Genomic DNA, 19,755 nt, shown 5'->3' with positions numbered 1-19,755 from the left:
CTTCTGACTCACACCACACGGCTGTGATACACAACCATGGTTTGGTAAGTAAACCATCTACAGGCCTTGGCCCTCAGATGAAGGTTCAGGACATGACCCAGTGTCTTTTTCTTGTGCAGTTTGGAGGCATTCACTTTGATGTGCTGGCTATGATATCTTGGATGACCTCAGTGCTTGAGCTCCCCTTGCAGTTTCAAAGCAACGACATAGCATAATGTTAATAAAAGTGTCATCTAATCAGATGACACTTGGTATGTCAACAGCAACAGCTGCCATTGTTCCGCGACGACTGCTACACTGAAACCACAGCTGTGTTGCCATTCTCGTTGTTCGAATTGCCAGAGGGACAGAGGCAAAAGAGAGCTGATATCACACCTCACAGATGGGATGGGAATGGGCAGCGCTGTTCGTATAGGGAAACAAATTCTGAATTGCTGAAAGGACATAAACAGCGGGGAGGTGTCTGGTGGCATCAACAGATACAAGTGGAGGAGGACACAGGTGAATGATATAAGACAAGGGTTGTATCACGCACTAATCCGCAAATGAGGCCACTTTAGTCAGCCCTCTGACACAGCCAAGGATCTGGTGAGCTGTAGGCCTGAGGTATGACTTATTCTGAGGGTAACGTCTGCACAGCTGCAAGAAGCCACAGGCTCTGAGGGGGGTTTTTACAAGGGATTTTCATGGGATGGGTGAGACATAAGCACTGAAGCAAGCAGAGCCACCATGCGCACTTATATTACATATTGCATGTAGGATCTCCACTGTGTGAGAGACAGATTTTTTATTTTAAACCTTTCTTTGTCTTTGAGTCAACGATTAGAAGAACATTTTAAAGTTCTCTACAGAGCAAAGTAAGAACCGTGTTTTCACATGTAGCCAAATAAGGCTAACAAACAGAAAGCAGCTCATTTAATATGGAACAATATGCTGTAATATCAGTCCAAATTGAAGTAGCCCAAAAGATTTCAAATAATAAGATGAACCCAGGTCTACTGAACACTTCATATATTATGTGACATCTCGACTAGCACATAATACCATAATTATACTCAATGTTATAAACAGTCAAACCATACTTTTGAAGGGCAAAAGTAATTTACCAACCGACACGTCACTATAAACATCGCTCTTTTCTTACCATCCCCATCGACATCTGTATCAAGGAAGACAAGGAAGCAAACTTAACTGACAAAAGCAGCTACTGTGGGAAGCTAATGCTTGTCGCTGCTCAAGAGATGCAACAGAGGCACCATGCACCACCACATTTCATAAAATCACTTGAGTCCACTCCAACTTGTGAATGCATTAACACATTTATAACACATAGAAACAAGCAGGTAAAATATAGTATATGCTTATATACTGTGCCTGGAAATACAACAATACATGACAAAAGTGACCACGTTGGGCAAACTGTAAAACCAAAGCAAGCTTACGTTCACTCATAGCATATACTGTACAGTATATGTATATATCAGTCAGATTGTGGATAAAAGCAAAAGGCACTCAAAGTGAAGTCAGTCATTGACTAGCAGAAACATTTGTATATGAATTCATGTATTTTTGGGGTGTCCAAAAATACATAACTAAACCTTGTGAAGGTCACCTGACACAAACCTGAAAGTTCTTTAACGTACAACATAAAATAGTCATGCAAATACTATCATTTTCACACAGAGTGGCGAATGTATGCACTCATATGTGAATACATTGGATGGATTATGTAGACGAAACATTCACTTTGCAGGATTCTTCCTTACCTCCGTCTGCGGGAAGTTCATCTAAGGGAAATGAATGAAAATTAGCTCCCAATACATACTGTAATTATTCACTATGTCTAGTCATAATTGAGGAAGCTGGGGAGAAAGTTAATAGAAAGTGCGTATTATTCCCTGACGCTAATAGGTGCCTACCATAGTTCTCTGGCTGCAGCTCAGCTGAGTAAATAAAAATCATGGTTAAGTGATCGGAAACAGAAAGATGATGAGACCTGGACAACATTCAGATGGCAGCATCTCCGGGTAAACTCAACCAAAACACATAAACAGAGACGACTTGCTCACACTTCACATGCCTGCGGTGAAATGTAACCCCAAAGGTCATTGTCAGAGTTCACAGATGTGGAAAAAGCATCCAGTTGCAGTCAGTCAGTGTTTATTAAAATCCACACAGATGGTGTGTCCGCTTCATACACTTCTGTACAATCCAAAAGAAACAACTTTGACATGCTAAACTTTTTTTTTTACAACACAAAAAGGGAACAAGAGCATTAACAGAGGGACAACAGAGGGAAATTGATCCACATGATGCTGCGATACACAGTACATACATGTGCATGACATCACGTCGTAAGCTGAGGGAATAAATCCACACACTCCAGATGTTGTTTCACATATGACGCATGCTGTAGGCTAGTGAAGGAATGCAAACACACTGAATCGAAGTGGCATAATAATTACATTATCCCCCTTCAGCGGGTCCATGTTGTCTCACATGATGTGATTGACTTATAGGCCTATCGTCTTGACTCCGTAATTGCTCAACTTATTATCTATAGCACAATCACTTGTTCTGTATTATTCACATAATTACCCTGACTGATTAGTTCAAATGCATTTCCCAACACTCAACTCAAACCCACTCCATGTCACATATTAACACCATGTGAATGCACTGAATCAATCTAAAGTCACAAAAAACAGGGGGAGAAAAGGAAAAGAAAAAGGTTGTCCCTCACCCTCTTCTGCTGGCTCCTCTGGAGCTAAAATTAGTGGATTTTTTTTGTTATACATAGCACATGAAAAGTAACACCATGGCAGCTCCATTGGAAAATATATATATATATTTAAAACACTCCAACAGCTGAGCAAATAGATTTTATCAGTGTCTCACACATAAAATCCAGCCCAGTATCACATGACTATGCTCATATATGGCTTGCAAAAACCAAAGCATTTTTCTCATAGTGCCGTCTGTGTTGTGACATCATTTGAAGACAGTTGAGTAAACAGCCTGAGTAATTTGATAATGTACAGTACAACAGATCCTCAGTGAAAATGCCTGAAGGTAGAATTATAGAAACATAAAGAGCATGCTGGCGAACATGAATGAAAATTCAATTCAAAGGAGTTCATAAATGAATAATTGGTGCATGCTGATAACGCATCCGCAGAGAGTCAGAGCCTGCGTTTGCCCGACACGAGCGCTTGACATGATACAATATGTGAGCGAAGTGAAAACGTGAGAGCTATAATCGAGTCACTATGTGATAATGTAAGGCACACAAAAGGTCAGTGGGCAAATGTGGTGGAGCAGCTGACTTACCCCCCTCCGGTTTATCTGGGAATTAGAAACAGTTCAAGGAGACAATTAGAAACCGTATCTGTGCCCAAATAGACATAGTTACAACATACCTGCTTATTTATTTGTTTATTTGTTTATCTAACAAGGGCAATGGACAGTCATTGACGGTCCCTGAGCTAGCTAGACAATCTGAGGCAAATCAACAAAAGAATTTTGGAATCAAACGTTACAATCCAGACAAGGGTACAAATACAGTGGCGGATGTTCCTATAGGTGCCATAGGTGGCTTAGCAACGTAAGAACATCCTGATGATGTGAGCACAACAATGTGTTTCACTTTCTGTATCAGTCTGAACTCGATGCCGCCCCAAAGACTCCAGAAATTAAAATCCTATTGGAGCTAATCAGGTATCTGCAACATAGCCTACAACTTCTGCAGCCAATCAGGGACTGCATCGCAGTCGATGACGTAAAATGCAGGCCGCAGCTTGCAGATCAGTAATGGCGGCTCTTACGTTAGGAGTATGCACTAGCCGAGCTTCTCGGAAGAAAGGACGTTTTCGCAGTTCTTCCGGCTGGACTTGGCAAACGCTTGATTTATCAGCTGACTCCATTGGTGATGAAGATGTTCACTGGTGTTTTGTTACGCTGATTGGCTGAAGGAGTTTGTCTGTCAAGGCATATACTCCGGCCCACTGAAAGTGTTTGGTGCAGCACTGAGTCGAGACTGATACAGAGAGCAAGACAAAATGTTGCTCACATCATCAGGATGGTCTTACCAGGATATGGGCGGCTGCCTAGGGCACCGCTCAGCAGGGGGTAGGGGGCTGCCACAATTGCACCCTCTTCACCAAATTAATAAATTCATACATTAAATTTTGACACTCACATAGTTGAAAACAATAGAAAAAGAAGGGTGGCAGGGTGGAGGGGGGTAGCTTGCCTAGGGCGCTGACTTTGCTAGCCCCGGCACTGAACAAACACTGCATCATACCAAACTAAAAGCACTTTCTATTTAAAAACATTACATCATACAAAAAGAGAAACTGCATACTGTATGTTTCATACATTGGCTAATGGTTACATGATTGGTTTGGTTCCAGTCATGGTTTCAGGGCTTGTAACATAACCTGGGCTGCCTCTTGAATCGAAAATAATCTTGAGCGATGACAGATCTTAAACCACCGTTTATGATACCCAACTGGATGTTGGTCTGAAACTGACCGTTTTATATAAAATGGTTATTTCAGGATTATTTTAGAGAATATCTGATTTTATGGCGACGCTAGTAGTCTTCAGTCATGATTCTAAAAAACTACCTTCCAAGTAAGAGGATCCATTCTGTTAAACGGCTACCTTTGACATTTCTATCAACCCTCTGGCACAAATCTTCAAAACTGATATCCTGACATAGATTTCAGTAACTTGAGGGCTATTTCATCACCCACTTATTTTATAAATTTCCCACCTCATCTTTACCGATCAGCGAGACGTTTCTATGGCCAAACTTTATTTGAGTGCAAAGTGCTGGGCGTAATTGTTGAAGCCTAAATCTGGTAAAACAAAATTCTCAACGGAAATAGATGCATATAATATACCCAACTCCTCAAGTGTCCCCCTCCTCCCCCAGGGGGCCTCTGCAGTAGCTGCTAAAGGCCAGGGACGGTGTCTTATGACCTCCCTGAAGCCATGCCACGTTCTCTGATGTTGCACACAGTTTCCTTGAATAGTCAGACCCACATGACCTTGCTTGCTTTACTGGTCACTTGGGGTTTGTCATAAATTTCTGGCCAAAATAGGTGTCCTGAAGTTGCATGTATTCACTTGACTGTTGGAGAAATTATAATGTTGTCTCTGTTCTGTTGAAAAGCACGTAATGCTTATCCTTCCTCATCTGGCAGCATAAACAGACTGTGAGCAGGTGATGTCTTATTAGCATTGTATTTATTGGAACAACTGCGTTTGTGTGCAACTGCGTTCAGCCTGTATAGCTTCTACACTACGTGACAGTCAGAATCCATCTCTGAGCTCTGAGCAACAAACAAAGTAACAAAGCTTGTTATGTTGTCTGCACAAAAAGAGAACATTTGCAAACTCTAAGACTTTGGTGTAAATACTTCACACTCCCCGTGAGAGGATTTAACACCTGCATCGAGCGTAAATCTGCATCGGCATCTGCTAAGCCAATCCACTCGGGGTGAGAGTCTTGATCATCTTCAACAAGTTTGTGATAAAGCGGGGTAATCAACTTCTGAGCAGCTGTTCCTCACAGTTTAAATGTTCCCCTCAGAGACTGTCTGTGGTTTTGTATATTGGCAAAGTTGTCAGAGTTGTTGTAGATGTAAAATAATTAGTAGATATGCTTGTTGGGTGCATTTTTTCTTGTTTGTTTGTTTCCTGAGGGGAGATTTCTTTCTTTTATTTTCCGCCTTATTTTGTTGCTAGTCTATGCGAACTCCCTGTAGAATTATACACTGTATATATTTGTCTACAGTTACCTTCAGTGTATTTCTGGATGCATAATAAACTATGACTATGCGGTGATGTTTATAGTTTCTCCATCTTTAATGATTTTTTATTTTGAGGTCAGTTTAGGTACTGCAGGTCTTCATCTCACTGTTTACCTCCCTGTATTTACCACTGACAGCTTGATTTACAGAGTGTGCAATGACCCAGACATAAAAAAGGTATGGAGCAGCCTGACCTTATGAAACCTTTGCTGATCTTCAGACAGTATGCAATAATGTTTATGAAGATATCTCAGCAGGACATGATTTAATGTGTTGGTTTTGATTCACTATGAGAAACTGTGTGCAGTTTTAATCACTATGGAGTGTTACTGAGGAAAACACTGAGCCTCAGAGGGCTTTCAATCAATCAATCAATCAATTATATTTATAAAGCCCAATATCACAAATCACAATTTGCCCTTACAGGGCTTTACAGCATACGACATCCCTCTGTCCTTAGGACCCTCGCAGCGGATAAGGAAAAACCCCAAAAAACTCTGTCCTTAGGACCCTCGCAGCGGATAAGGAAAAACCCCAAAAAAAACCTTTAACAGGGGAAAAAACGATAGAGACCAAAGGAAGAGCAACTGAGGAGGGATCCCTCTTCCAGGACGGACAGACGTGCAATAGATGATGTACAGAACAGATCAGCATAATAAATTAACAGTAATCTGTATGACACAATGAGACAGAAAAAGAGACTGAGAGAGAGAGAGAGAGAGAGAGAGAGAGAGAGAGAGAGAGAGAGAGAGAGAGAGAGAGAGAGAGAGAGAGATGCAGGTAATGACAGTAGCTTACAACAACATTATTGAAAGTAATAATATTATAGTTATAGTTCTGGCTACTGTGATACAATATGTTGAAAGTATGTATTAATATCTGGCAGTATACAGTTTAACAGTTAAACAAATGTTTTTTTAAATTTAGAAAAATTTTATCTGATACCTATGCTGCTTCAAATTCAGAAAATGATTTGCAACCAGGCCTGAAACGTCTTTTTACATGATGTTAAACTATTCTTTTGAGAATAAAGGCTTTTATTTGCCTAGATGTGTATAAAATCCTCTCAGGGTAAAAGGTTGTTGTTGCATGTTAAATAAGAGCTCTAGATGAGGTCATTCATGTTTTTCTGTCATTCATTTTCCATAACTGTTTATCCTGTTAGGGGTCGCAGGGGGGGCTGGAGCCTACCCCAGCTGACATTGGGTGAGAGCCAGGGTACACCCTGGACAGGTCACCAGACTATCACAGGGCTGACATGTAGATGCAGACAACCTCACATTCACACCTACGGGCAATTTAGGGTCACCAGTTGACCTAACCTGCATGTCTTTGGACTGTGGGAGGAAGCCAGAGTACCCGCTGACATGGGGGAACATGCAGTCTGCAGTTTGATAGGATAATATTTCAAAATGTCAATCAATATCGGAGTGACAGCAGGTAAGGTCCAACTTCCTGTCTTGTGACTGAGCCTTCATGCATGGTTTATTATCTCAGAGAAGATTAATTACCTCATCATTTAATGTCATGGTATCAGACAGATATACAGCATTGGATAAACTTCACAGAGTTTTGGTTTAACCTCCTCTCATCAGGTCACAATAATGAAAGGAATTACGACCATAAGTCACGCCATCGCTTCCCACCACCGACTAGCAAACTGTCAGGTCCTTGATTGACTGCGCCGGAGCAACATCACACTCAGGAGGGGGGCATAGAGCCTGCTGACCATGAAGGAACTTTCTGGATGGAAGTGATTTAGATTACATAATGATTTATCTCAGGCGGGGACTGCAAACGGGTTACAGCAAAATCTGATACGCTCGGGTGTGTGAAACTCTATGAACTTATGAGGAATAAAAAAACAGTGGGAAAAGGTCAGGGGTTATTGCCGTGTATTTTTAGCTGTTAGCTGAGGGCAGGATCTGGCTGCTAAGTGAAGCGGCACAAAAAACGTTTCAACTCATCTCCAGTGTAAATACAGAAATAATTCATAGTGTGGGAAAATGAGTGGCAGAATGCAAGTTAAGGGTGAAAATGTTGCCACTGTTTCATAGGATTGTAGCAAGACACATATAGTTACTAAGTTGTTTCAATATCACAGTGGCTGGTTATCTGACCCTCATCAAAGCCTCCCTGTTGAGATGGGCATGGAATGATGGAGCAGTGGGAGGTGAAGACATACAGTAAGGAAAGCAGGATCGTATCCGTATTACAGGGATTAACTCTGTGGCTGTATAAGGTGAAAAAAAGCAGTGGCTGGTTATGTTTCTGGGATAAAAATAAAAAGGGCATCGCTGAGATCTGTAAAAAGATTAGGGGCAGGGGCAGATACGAGGAAAAAGGACCAAACGGTGTTCAGCAGAATTAAGAGCGACATGCTAACAAGTCCAGCAGAGCCCATTACATTTACTGCCACAGCATGAGAAGTTAGATGAAGGGGCTTGAAAGGCTCAACGCTCTTTCCACAACCTTGGCCTGCAACTGCTCTAACAGAATCATCCGCTAAGACAGTCTCTTGTCTTAGGTTTCTGTCAGTGGAGTGATTAAGAGCCACAGAGGGTCGAAGTGGAGGATGGGTGGCTCCACAAGGGACCGACAACTATTTATGAGAAAGTGGCATTCACCCCAGGGGGCCAAGTCTAAGTTCAATGGGAGGAAAAATTATTTTAGAGACTATTAAAGTGGCAAGCTTCATGTATTTTCACTTTGAATTAAAAAAATATATGAAATCAGACTTTGACTGTCTTTTATCTGACAGTGTTAGTTCATTTCTATAAGAATACAGGCTTCAAGGCTCAGAGCTAATGCACTTGTTTATGTACATTAGCCTACAGGTGAACTGCGAATATTGTATTTAAAATGAGTACAATTTTAACTACTCATGTACATGAGGCAAGACAGCTACAGTAGCTATCATGAAACATGACCTCCATACTGCACAGACATATCACACACAGCCTCAGCGGTGTTTACCTGCTGTACCTGCTGTAGTCACCATAATGCTTGTGGAAGCTTTCCAGTTAGTCAGCAAGATGGCGCTCCCACTGGGCTGATGTCAGTAACATACTGGCTGTGATGATGTCATAGCAGCTGGCTATGCGGTTATTTATGGCCTTTTAAATATTACTTATGGAAACATAACTGTGCTTCCTTATGCCTAATTGGTTGAATTCAAATGGTTTTATGTGTTAGCAAAGGTCTTAAATGAATAATAGGCTAACGCTTTTTTATATTTTTAGATCATATTTGTAAGTATTTTGTCTGTTTTGCTTAGTTGCCATTTTAAATCAACATTTTGACTCAAAGTTATGCTGACGATTTGATTTTTTGAATCTTATTTTACACTGAAGCATTTTATTCAGTGTCCTGCTCTCTGCGCCCAAATTAAGAAATTGTGTTTGACTGTCTGCAAAATGAAATCTAACACGTTTCAGTTACAGTAACTGATGAAGTCATTTGATATTTTTTGTTTTCTTCAGCTGGGCGTCAAAACACCTTTGCGATAAACAAGTGTTGTGGGTCACCTGGCGTTTAACTTGTGAGTCTGAGCCCCCTGAAGCTCATTACTGCTCCCTCAGCATGTTAGACTGAATACTTAAGTAGTCCCCTCTCATCGCAAGATGATTTTGTCATCTTTTTGTAGATTATGTTTTAACAGTGCACCTCAGACACATCTAATCTCCTTTTTGAAACCAAACAAATATGAATTCTTTTCATCAAATTATCAATCCTAAATATAGCACAAATACAGAATATAATGATCCTAGATTATATGAAAATAATACATTAATTATTACCAAAAAGTCAGAAAATTACATTTTATACAATCCATCAATTTCTGCAACATCCTCAAATATAAGTATTATATAACTATTGCAAGCATATATATCCTGCCACACAAAGCAACCCAAATTCAAGCATCAACATTACCACTGAAATGTAGTCTCCAAACTAATTACAATGAATTATACTTTCACAAAAAGTATCTGCATACCTGCAGGGACTGGCTCAGGCATGGTTATTCCTGTGTCTTCTCTTTGCTGCTGGAAGACTGAGGGCTTGTGGTGCTTATTCCTTTTATTTCTCCCCCCTCTCTCTGTTATTCAAAGCTCTCCTGGCACTCAAGTCACCCACACCCTCCAGTGAGCAAGGAGCGCAGGAGAGACTGACGACACCCTTAAGGAGTTCAAGAAGGGAAGCACTCAGACCAAGAGCGTGATAAGGTGGAGAGACAAGAGGGTGAGGTGGTGGCGAAAGGGGTCTTACACATTTATGATGAGATTAATGGACTGACTAAACCTGTCGAGCTCTAATGTACGCTGGGGGACATACAGAATACCCTGAGACTATCAACAAGTGACTCAATTTTTTGTTACTTTATCTGGTGCCTTCTGATGATAAACTAATCTTTCGCTCACCTCCTCTTATAACCCGCGTTAAGAGCGGGATTTGCAAGTTGTTTTTTTCTGGTTTCTTTTAGTACACTTCACTTGATACTACTTCAGATGTGTTGCATGGGGCTGCAGATGTGAATCCGAGAAAACACAGACAACAAAGTGTTTGAAAGGTGATACATTATGCTTTTGATGCTTGACACACCTGACACCTTTTCACCAGCATTATGTGAGCCACCATGGAGCAGAGTAACAGACATTGCATATTAAAAGCTGGTAATTTAATGACTGTTGAACACTTGGGAAGAAATATTTTCATCTTTTACTGAAAGGAATAGTTTGACATTTTTGGGAATATGCCTCAGACTCAAGGCAGCAACTACTGTTTGCCGACGATCAGTTATTGTTCCCATTCGACGCAGCGATGAAGAACTGTCTCTATGAGCCACTGTCCTCTTGCTCTCTTTGCCCAGTTAGCATGAGCTAACACAACAGTAGGCGCTAACATCTGATCCGAGCCATTAAATTCCGATAAACTCACACTGACACCAAAACAGCTTGACTCTGTCATTAAACCTTATAATAACCGTTGGGTAACGTCAGCCGTGTGATTATAGTTCGGCCTGTCACAGTGAGTCACACTCTCGAAGCAGTAGTCTCATAATAAATAGATAGATAGATAGATAGATAGATAGATAGATAGATAGATAGATAGATAGATAGAATAAAATTATATTGTTGTTGCGATTGCAACATCCTGGCGGGATTTACAAGGACTCGAAACAGGGGGAACCAGCTTAACTGTTGCTGTCCAAACTTAACAGAACCCACCAACACCTCTAAAGCTTGCAAATAAACATATCTTGTTTCTGTAGGAAATTCTAACTGTAACAACGATAATTCACCATTTTATGTGTGTGTGTCTGTGTGTGTGTGGTTGGAGGGGAGGTGGGGGTTACTTGTGTCAGACTATTTCTTGGCTGGGCATATGTAACTGGTTTTATTACCTTTCAACATTACGAGGCTAGCTGTTTCCATTCCAGCCTATATGTTAAACTAAGCTTAGCAGCTGCTGGTTGGAGCTTCACATACGTATACTGTACAGGCATGAGAGTGGTGTTAAGTATCAATGCTCTCATCTTACTCTCCACAAGAAAGTAAATAAGATTGTGATTTATGTAAAAGTAGCAATATAATAGTGTAAAAATACACCATTGCAAGTAAAAGTCATGCACTCAAAATCTCACCTGAGTTAAGGTGTAATCACCAAGATGGAATTTAAGCATTTAAAGTTAATGTCTTTCTTATGACGATTAATGACCCGTGTGATTTTCATATTGTTGCAGTGTATATACGTGTTTTGTTATTAGCTTATTGATGCATTGATTCAAAAGTGGTATTTTATATTTGATTTAGGTGAAACTAGCTGTACTACAATACACTGTATTTGGTAATCTGTAAGAATGCATTATATTTTAGAGGCGGCTGAAATGTATAGTATGCAATATGTTTGTGAGCAACCAGGAACCTTAACTGTCAAATAGGTTAATGAAATCAAATCGAGCCTACATTGTATACAAGTTACTTTGTTACACTTTATAAAGTATAAGGTGTAACGTACAAGCGGCTCAAAATAACCGAGTAATTAGTTTACTTAGCTACATTCAACCACTAATGGTTGGTTTTCCAAACGCAGCCCTGATGCTTCCAAGGTCCTATTTGTAGCATAAACAGGATGACAGCTAGACTTAACTGTATCAGCTGGCCACAGTATACTTTTATAATGTTACCCTATGCAGCGGTATCTGCCTCCTTTTCCCTGGCATCTCACGCTGAAGACTCAGGTCTTGGGCTCACGTCTTCATTACCGTTTGCCATGTTGTCCTTCATTAATCAGAAATGTGCATGCGTCAACTGTGGAGACAAGTCTCCTGCTGCTGGGGTCAGAGTGTGAATCTGTGAAAGGAGCAGGCATGTCAGTCTACAGAGACCACCAGACAGGAACGTCTATAGCTGCAGTGGTTGAAATGTCTCAAAGACAGTGATACATATTGCTAACATACAGGCGATTGGCTTACAGTGTTATGATTATGTATGATCACAAGTTACTTTACACCCTAAGGCTATCTTTAATATCAACTCTGTATGTCTTATCAGGCTAGTGCTGCAGACACAAAAGAATGCAGTAGTGGACTGGAACCTTGCATACATGTTTACTTTTACAGAAGTAAGGAGTTTTGCATGTGATGTTGTACATCTATATGGTGGTATTGCTACTTTTACCACTGCACTGTAGTATTGTAAAATGTGAAAGTAGTAGTTTGACACATAGATTGATTACTCAACAGGTCTAGCGGGCACAAGCCCAGGAGTCCAAAGTGTCAGGGGGCACCCCCTGGCCTTCACCTGCTAAAATACCACTCATAGTAACATGCTTTGACCACAAAGAGACTCAAAATGGCTACAAAGAAACATAAAAAGAGATGCAAAGGAACTGCAAAGAGAAACTACATAACAACAAAAAGGGACAAAACAATGGCAGACATGGAAAACCATTACAATAGGCACAAAATGACCTTTCAAGAGACACAATAGAACCAAAAAAAGACATAAAATTACATTTAAAAAAAGCATCAAATGACCACAAAGAGATTAAAAAAAGACTATTAAGAGGGGCAGAACAAGCAAAGAGACATAAAATTACCGTAATGAATAATAAAGAGATGCAAAACAACAACAAAAACAGACAAAAGTACCAAAGACTTTGTGTGTTTTGCTCCTACTTAGGAGAGGTGGTGGGTCCTTTTCCATATCTGGGCGCAGGGGCCCATTGTCTAGTAATTCACCTATGGTTTGACATTTTGTGGGAAATACGCTTATTCTCCTTGTTGTCTAGATTTAGTAGAGAAGATTGATAGGCTTTCACATTATGTCTTTGCGTAAAGTATGGAGCTATAGCTAGGAGGTGATTAGCTTCACGTAAAGACTGGAAGCAGGGGAAAACAGTCGGCGAGGCCATTACTGACACTGAAAGACATGTCTACCAATACCTATGCTTCAGAGCTTTACAGTGGCTGCACTTTGGAAAGAGCCAGGATAACCATAGCTGTGTCTCCCTGCCTCCGGTCTTTATGCTATGAAAAGCTAAGCTAATTGCTTACCGATGCTAGCTGAAAGAAAAGGTTCACCCCGAATAAAAAACACATTTTCCCTCTTATCTGTAGTGCTGTATCAGTCTAGATTGTTTTGATAGATATCAGCTGTAGAGATGTCTGCCTTCTCTTGAATATAATAGAATTAAATGGCACTAAGGACTATTTTCTGTCCCACTGTATCTGCATACATCTACTCAGGACCAGAGGCTTGTGCATGTGACAGTGTGAGATGTAAACATTATTGGCGTCCTCATGGCTGAGCTGTAACATTAGCTAGCACCGTGGTGCTATGTGACATAGCAGATACATGGCTTCTTCTGCACTGTGATAAGGTTGCTGGTTGTTGTTTGGGAGAAAGAAAACAGCTCCTACATGAAACTGCTCACAACTGTTGTAGAATAAAAGACTCAGAAAACAGGATTGGACATTTCAGGGTTTACTCACGAGAAAGCCCAAGAATTGGTACATCATGACAATATATAGTGTCTGACAAACAAGCAGTATCAGTTGACACACCTGCATCTTTCCAATACACATTAAAAGGTGTTTCCTGTCACTTAAGCTACTGTTTTTCTGTTATTTAGACAACCAGCTCCAAGAACATGCTTCTCCTTACATAACCAAATTTGGCCTGAATCATGCCGGATCATTTAGCTGAAGTCACATTAGGATAAGAAGTTTATGTCAGGTCACATTCACCATATATTCACACTACATATTCGTCCCTCTGGGGGTCATTGAGCACCACAGGCCAAGTGCCATCTAGTTCCATTGTATTGGAGAAAAGGCAGACATCTCTAAGGCCAAAGACTCAAAACACAGGATTAGACATTTTAGGGTTTACTCATGAGAAAGCCAAAGAATAAGTACATCATGGCAATTTATAGTGTCTGACAAACAAGCAGTATCAGTTGACACACCTTCAGCTTTCCAACTCACATTAAAAGGAATTTTCTGTCACTTAAGCTACTGTTTTTCTGTTATTTAGACAACCAGCTCCAAGAACATGCCTTCTCCTTACATAACCAAATTTGGTCTGAATCATGCCGACTCATTTAGCTGAAGTCACATTAGGATAAGAAGTTTATGTCAGGTCACGTACACCATATATTCACACTACATATTCGTCCCTCTTGGGGTCATTTGACCCCCATCAGGCAATTAATCATTCAACAATTTAAACGTGTTACTTACAAACTTACAAATTAACCATGTTTGACATGTATTTAGCATTTGTTTAGCATTGGTTTAGCACTAGTTTAGCATTTGTTTAGGATTGGTTGTCACTAAATTTATCATTGTAATTCTATCTATGGGCGATCACGTTTTCCTGCACTGACTGTTACAGATTATGTAGTTAACATGGCTTATTCAAAACAAAGTAATAAAATGGGATTATTTAAAGAGACAAAAAGCGAAATTGTTTCACCGCTAGGTTTGCTGTTGTGCACTGCCTGTAGATCAAAACAAAGTGTGTCATGACTCATGAGCCACTCCTCCCTCTACCTCTGCTCTCCACCCCCCACCTCCCCCACTCGCCTCGTCTGTGTCGCCTAGCGCTGCAGCATCCCCACAGACTATTACATCCAGACGGTCCCGGTGTTTCTTCCGCAGGCTCCGCTTCACTCAGCTGCCCGATATATCCGCTGCTTCTTCCCACATTAACCTGAATAACAAACCAGGGGTCGGTGCTCAGGTTGGATCCAAACTGAGAGCCGGGGCTAACGTTAGCTGGGAAGCTAGCGGAGGTTAACTGGCTGTGCTGGCAGCTGAGTGAAGTGGAGCCTGAGGAGGAAGCACCGGTTAGCCCTGGTTTCACTACAGGCATATTCACTCGCCACAGGGGTGAGGAAATAAAACCTAAACAGCCAACTTAGTTTGGCGTTTAGCAGTTAGCGATGTCTTTCACTCACTCTCAGTCTCTGCTGTGTTTAGCTATTTCCCTGCTTTCCTGTTAGCATTAGCACTAGTCGGCTGCCACGCTAACGTCCCTACTCTTCTCCATGAGCCGGAGCCGTGAGCCTGGCGGGCTCGCGGGCTCACGGAGAAGAGTAGGGACGTTAGCGTTAGCGTTAGCATTAGTAGGCTGCCACGCTAATGTTCCTACTCTTCTCCCTGGGCCCGTGAGCCCGTGGCTCATGGCTCCGGCTCATGGAGAAGAGTAGGGACGTTAGCGTTAGCTCCTGGAGTTAGCACTAGAGCTACTACGGCTACTGGAGTAACTTGCAGCTATGGAGCGCTTCTACCAGCTCTTCTAGTCACTGAGCCTCGCCTCCATCACAGCAAATATATTACATTTATTACAGGTACCATCATCATTGAAGTAGGCAGGGGAATAGCTAAACACAGCCGCCAGGCTGCCCGCCGGGCTACATTTTACAATGCTAATTGCAAATGTTAGCTGGGCTGCCGGGCTACTCACCTAACACAACCGTAACGCCTGACCCATTGCTGGGACCGAGCCGCTAATAACTCAAGCTCCGGACATTAACCCATGCTACGATTGTAACATTAAATTTAATTGAATCGACATAGCGACATGTGCCTAACGTTACTGTAACACTAATTAAAACAGACATTTGACTTTATGTTGTACCTGTCCAGGAGAAGAAGAGCTAGCTCCGAGTCAGATTGTAGCCCCTTTAGCTCTCGCAGTGCTCTCCACCTTGGAAATGCAAGGCCAATGTTAATCCGAGTTCTGTCCCTTTCTTTATCCGACAACTTCTTCGCCAACAACCGTTGTTTCTTTAGAGGTAATGTCAGATCCTGGTCGTCTTCAGGTGGACGTTCCGCTCTCTGCCATTTCATTTCGAAAATACGCGCTGCCATTGCTCACTGGCTGTAGCCTTTTATAGGGAGGGAGGGCCAAGGGCTCCGAGAGGAGGGAGGAGGCGGCGATTCACATGAACGTACATGAACGCGCAGCCGGACCGGCTTGTAAACAAGGGGCTGGAGATCAACACAGAGAGTGGGTGTGTGAGGTCATGCTATACTCCAGATGAAATTACACCTCTAGTTCTTCACATAGCGATTTTTTAATTCCTTCAATCTAGAAATGATGAATTTCACTTATTGCCCCTTCAAACAAGAATTAAAGAGGTCTGTGGATTAATTTGAGTAACTGGGTCATGATTTCTGGATAGAGACATTGCTGTTGAGCACCACAAGCTGAGTGCCATCTAGTTCCATTATATTGTAGAGAAGGCAGACATCTCTACGGCTAATAACAATCCAAAACTATCTATACTCAAAAATAACACTACAGGTAATTGGAAAACTATGTATTTTTCCTTTTAGGGTGAACTGTCCCTTTTATTTTTAGCGCTCAAACATGAGAGTGCTATTGATCTTTTCATCTCACTCTCAAAAAAAGGCAAATAAACGTTCCCATAATATTGAACGATTCAGTTGTAACCTGTTACTATCCACAATGGAATTCAAGAATAAAGACTTTTAAAACATGTACTGCAGGATATCACAAGCTTGTGTTTTTGTATAGCTGAGCCCATTTACTTGCACAGTGATAGTGCCAGAGCAGTGAAGTGGCGAACAGTAAACCGCATAAATGACAAGTAGGGAGAGTAATTTAAAACAGCCCTGATGCAGAAAATGGAATCACAAAGGAAGTTTAGAGCATGTTAATGAGTGTGTGAGTGTATATGTGTGTGTGTGTGTGTGTGTGTGTGTGTGGTGTGTGCAACAGTGTGTGCAGGCAAAGAAAGAGAGACAGAGGCAGGGGGGAGGGGGGCGGTATGTATATTATGTTACCCGGAGAATACTCTGAGCCGTTTAGCGTCTCAAGAAATATTTTAGATAGTGACGAGATGAAGATTCACTGGCAACATGAAAATAGCTCTTCCCTAGTCAGCATCCTGTGTATCTAATGTGATTAGTCAGTGATTAGTCCAGAATCTGTGAAGATATGGTGTAATAGAGTGTCTGCTGGTACAAATTTAAATTGAATTTAGATGAAAATTTGCTTTGCTTGGGTAGGATTCTGGTGATTGTAGGCCCTACAACAGCTGAAAATCTGACCCAGGAGAGGATGGCAGTGGGACAGGGTGCATACCGCAGTGAGAGCCTGGGGATGCTCACTTACATTGCCTCTCATTAGTCCTGTTAACTTTTCTATACTTTCTTATCACATTTTCTCCTTTCATATTTCATAAGCCTGATCTAGACACTGTAGGCTGTATCGCAGACATTTTAAGTGACAGATTGTAGTCCCCAAAGTTTCTTTTTTTTTTAAATCTGCTGTCTTGTACTGTATATATTCTTCCACTCCTGTGATAATGTCATTCATATTCATGACTGCCACAGCAAATATTTAGACAGATATTTTATCAAGTTTGCAGATGATTCTGGCATTTCATAGGAGGTAGACGCGACCGTGTTGTTGGTGAATTTGTGTCACGGTGCAATAAATTTTCAGAAGTTTACAGGCTGCTCCCAAACCCACTCTACAATCTGATAAGGGAATTGAATTGGAGGGCAACTATAAATATCTGGGGACTTTAACTGATGGCAAACTTCAGAGACAGTCGCAGCGATAATTTGCAGGGAAGCACGGCTGTTTTCCCCACAGAAAATGAAATCTTTACACATCTGCTAAAATTACGACCTTGTTTTAGCAGATTTTATTGCCTTAGCTGTGCACATCGCCGTTGTTGAGGGGGGCTTTGTGGGTAACCCCAGTATGGTTACTGCTCTGAGCTGCACACAAATAACTGAAATCCGTGAGAGCCATGTGCTGAAAGACGAACATCTTTTTGACTTAGAGAGGAACTGATACTCTCTGGCTGCTTCCTCATGCTGGATAAACTTCAGAGCAGAGAGACCAGACTCTTATGTATTCCTGCCACAATTAGATGGCTTAATTTAAACATGAAATTCAGCAGCGGTGTTTGTCTGTATACTGCAACAGCTTGGTGATTTACACCACAGACTGACCAATTATTGCACTGTCTGGTGGGCAATACAGGTTGATTTGTGTATTTGTATACTGCATTTTTTCCCCTATGCTATAAGTCTGGTTTTATTGTTTGTATTAATAGTTTATTAGGTGGTTTGACTTTTAAATGTTCTGTGCAAACCGTATTTCCCTTACAGCACAAAATTTTAGCTAGATTTATTTATGTAATGGTGTTACCTTAGATTTACATTACAAGTATACAAAAAATGAACACTCTGCCATGACTAAAGGGAGATTCCACCGTACCTAAATGTAATCATTTTTCAATTAGATTACTTGATATTCCTTTTATAACTGATATAAAAATTATACAGCATGTATTTTGGAGTGTTGTAATGATATTAAAGTGTCGCAATGATTTAAGAAAAAACACTCCATTTACTCCTCAATTAAACTTGCCACCTGTTTTTGTCAGACCTATGTAGCAAGATTTTTGTAAGGGGAATTGTGACTTTCATGGCTTTGGGAAAAGTAGCTGTAATCAATTCTGTCTGATGAGCACATGTATGGAATGATGAATAAAATCACATATTAAATCCTAAAATCAATAAAGTTGAAACAAGTCAAAGCAAAGAGAGAAAAAAAAAGCAGAGTTAGTGGCTGTAGTCCAGCAAATCAGCATTTATTAATATATGACACCATGGCTCCATCTTGTGGAGATATCAGGAAGTTCCATTTAATTCACTGAGGAAGAGGTTGAGGTGTTACAGTAATTGTCTATTTAATTTGATTCATTTACTTATTATTTGCACACACATAAAACTGCATAGATCCAAATAGTAAAAAAGAAATAAGAAAAGTGTCAGGAAATATTAAGAAGCCACAACAGACCTCCCCTCAACTAATGACAAAAAGGAGAAAAAGCAGACAAAAGAACTAAAACATAAAGGACAACAGGAAACACATTCAGTGAAAATAATCCAATAAAAAACAATAAATGCATAGAACACAGTGCAAAGAAAAAAGAAAATGGGGGAAAATATATTTATATACAAGTCAAGAAATAATTAGACATCATGAATGATGTCTAATCAGAATGATCATTTCCTTTTAAAATGTTCTAAGGATGAAGAGCCCTTGAAGAGCTCTCTAAAACATAAAAATATCTAAAATACAATTGTAACTAGTGAAAAATATATTAGTACTAGTAATAATTAAATCTGAGACATCTACAATTCTTTTTATTACTCGTGAAAATTTGACTAGATATCAATCAGAATTACTTGTAGTCAAAATATCATCCAAAATATCCAAAATAAATCTACTAATATAAAAGTCAACCAATGGCTTTGTGGTATTCAAATGTTATGACGCCCACATACCTTAAATGGTTCGTCGGACATATTGGAGATGAAATTGTTGATATCTGAGTACATTTCCACTAGTCACAATCCCTTTTCCACATGTGGAAA

At 40.6% G+C, this 19,755-nt stretch overlaps 1 protein-coding gene across 1 annotated transcript in view; it reads right to left on the bottom strand.

The window, feature by feature from the left end:
* The window catches only part of mybpc2b (myosin binding protein Cb), a 28,459-nt gene extending 18,545 nt beyond the window's left edge, over positions 1–9,914 (bottom strand). Inside the window, exons 1-6 of the mRNA XM_050059953.1 lie at positions 9,817–9,914; positions 3,331–3,345; positions 2,744–2,767; positions 1,920–1,943; positions 1,767–1,787; positions 1,145–1,159 (exon numbers count right to left, since the gene is read on the bottom strand). Of these exons, the coding sequence (XP_049915910.1) occupies positions 1,145–1,159; positions 1,767–1,787; positions 1,920–1,943; positions 2,744–2,767; positions 3,331–3,345; positions 9,817–9,838 (121 nt within the window). The 5' untranslated portion in view covers positions 9,839–9,914. The remainder of the gene's footprint in view (positions 1–1,144; positions 1,160–1,766; positions 1,788–1,919; positions 1,944–2,743; positions 2,768–3,330; positions 3,346–9,816) is intronic.
* Positions 9,915–19,755: the final 9,841 nt, after the last annotated feature.

This window comes from Epinephelus moara, chromosome 13, assembly GCF_006386435.1.
Source record: "Epinephelus moara isolate mb chromosome 13, YSFRI_EMoa_1.0, whole genome shotgun sequence".
Classification (NCBI taxonomy): Eukaryota; Metazoa; Chordata; class Actinopteri; order Perciformes; family Serranidae; genus Epinephelus; species Epinephelus moara.
Note: the sequence above shows the minus strand (reverse complement) of the source record. Positions and strands in the feature narration are given on the sequence as shown.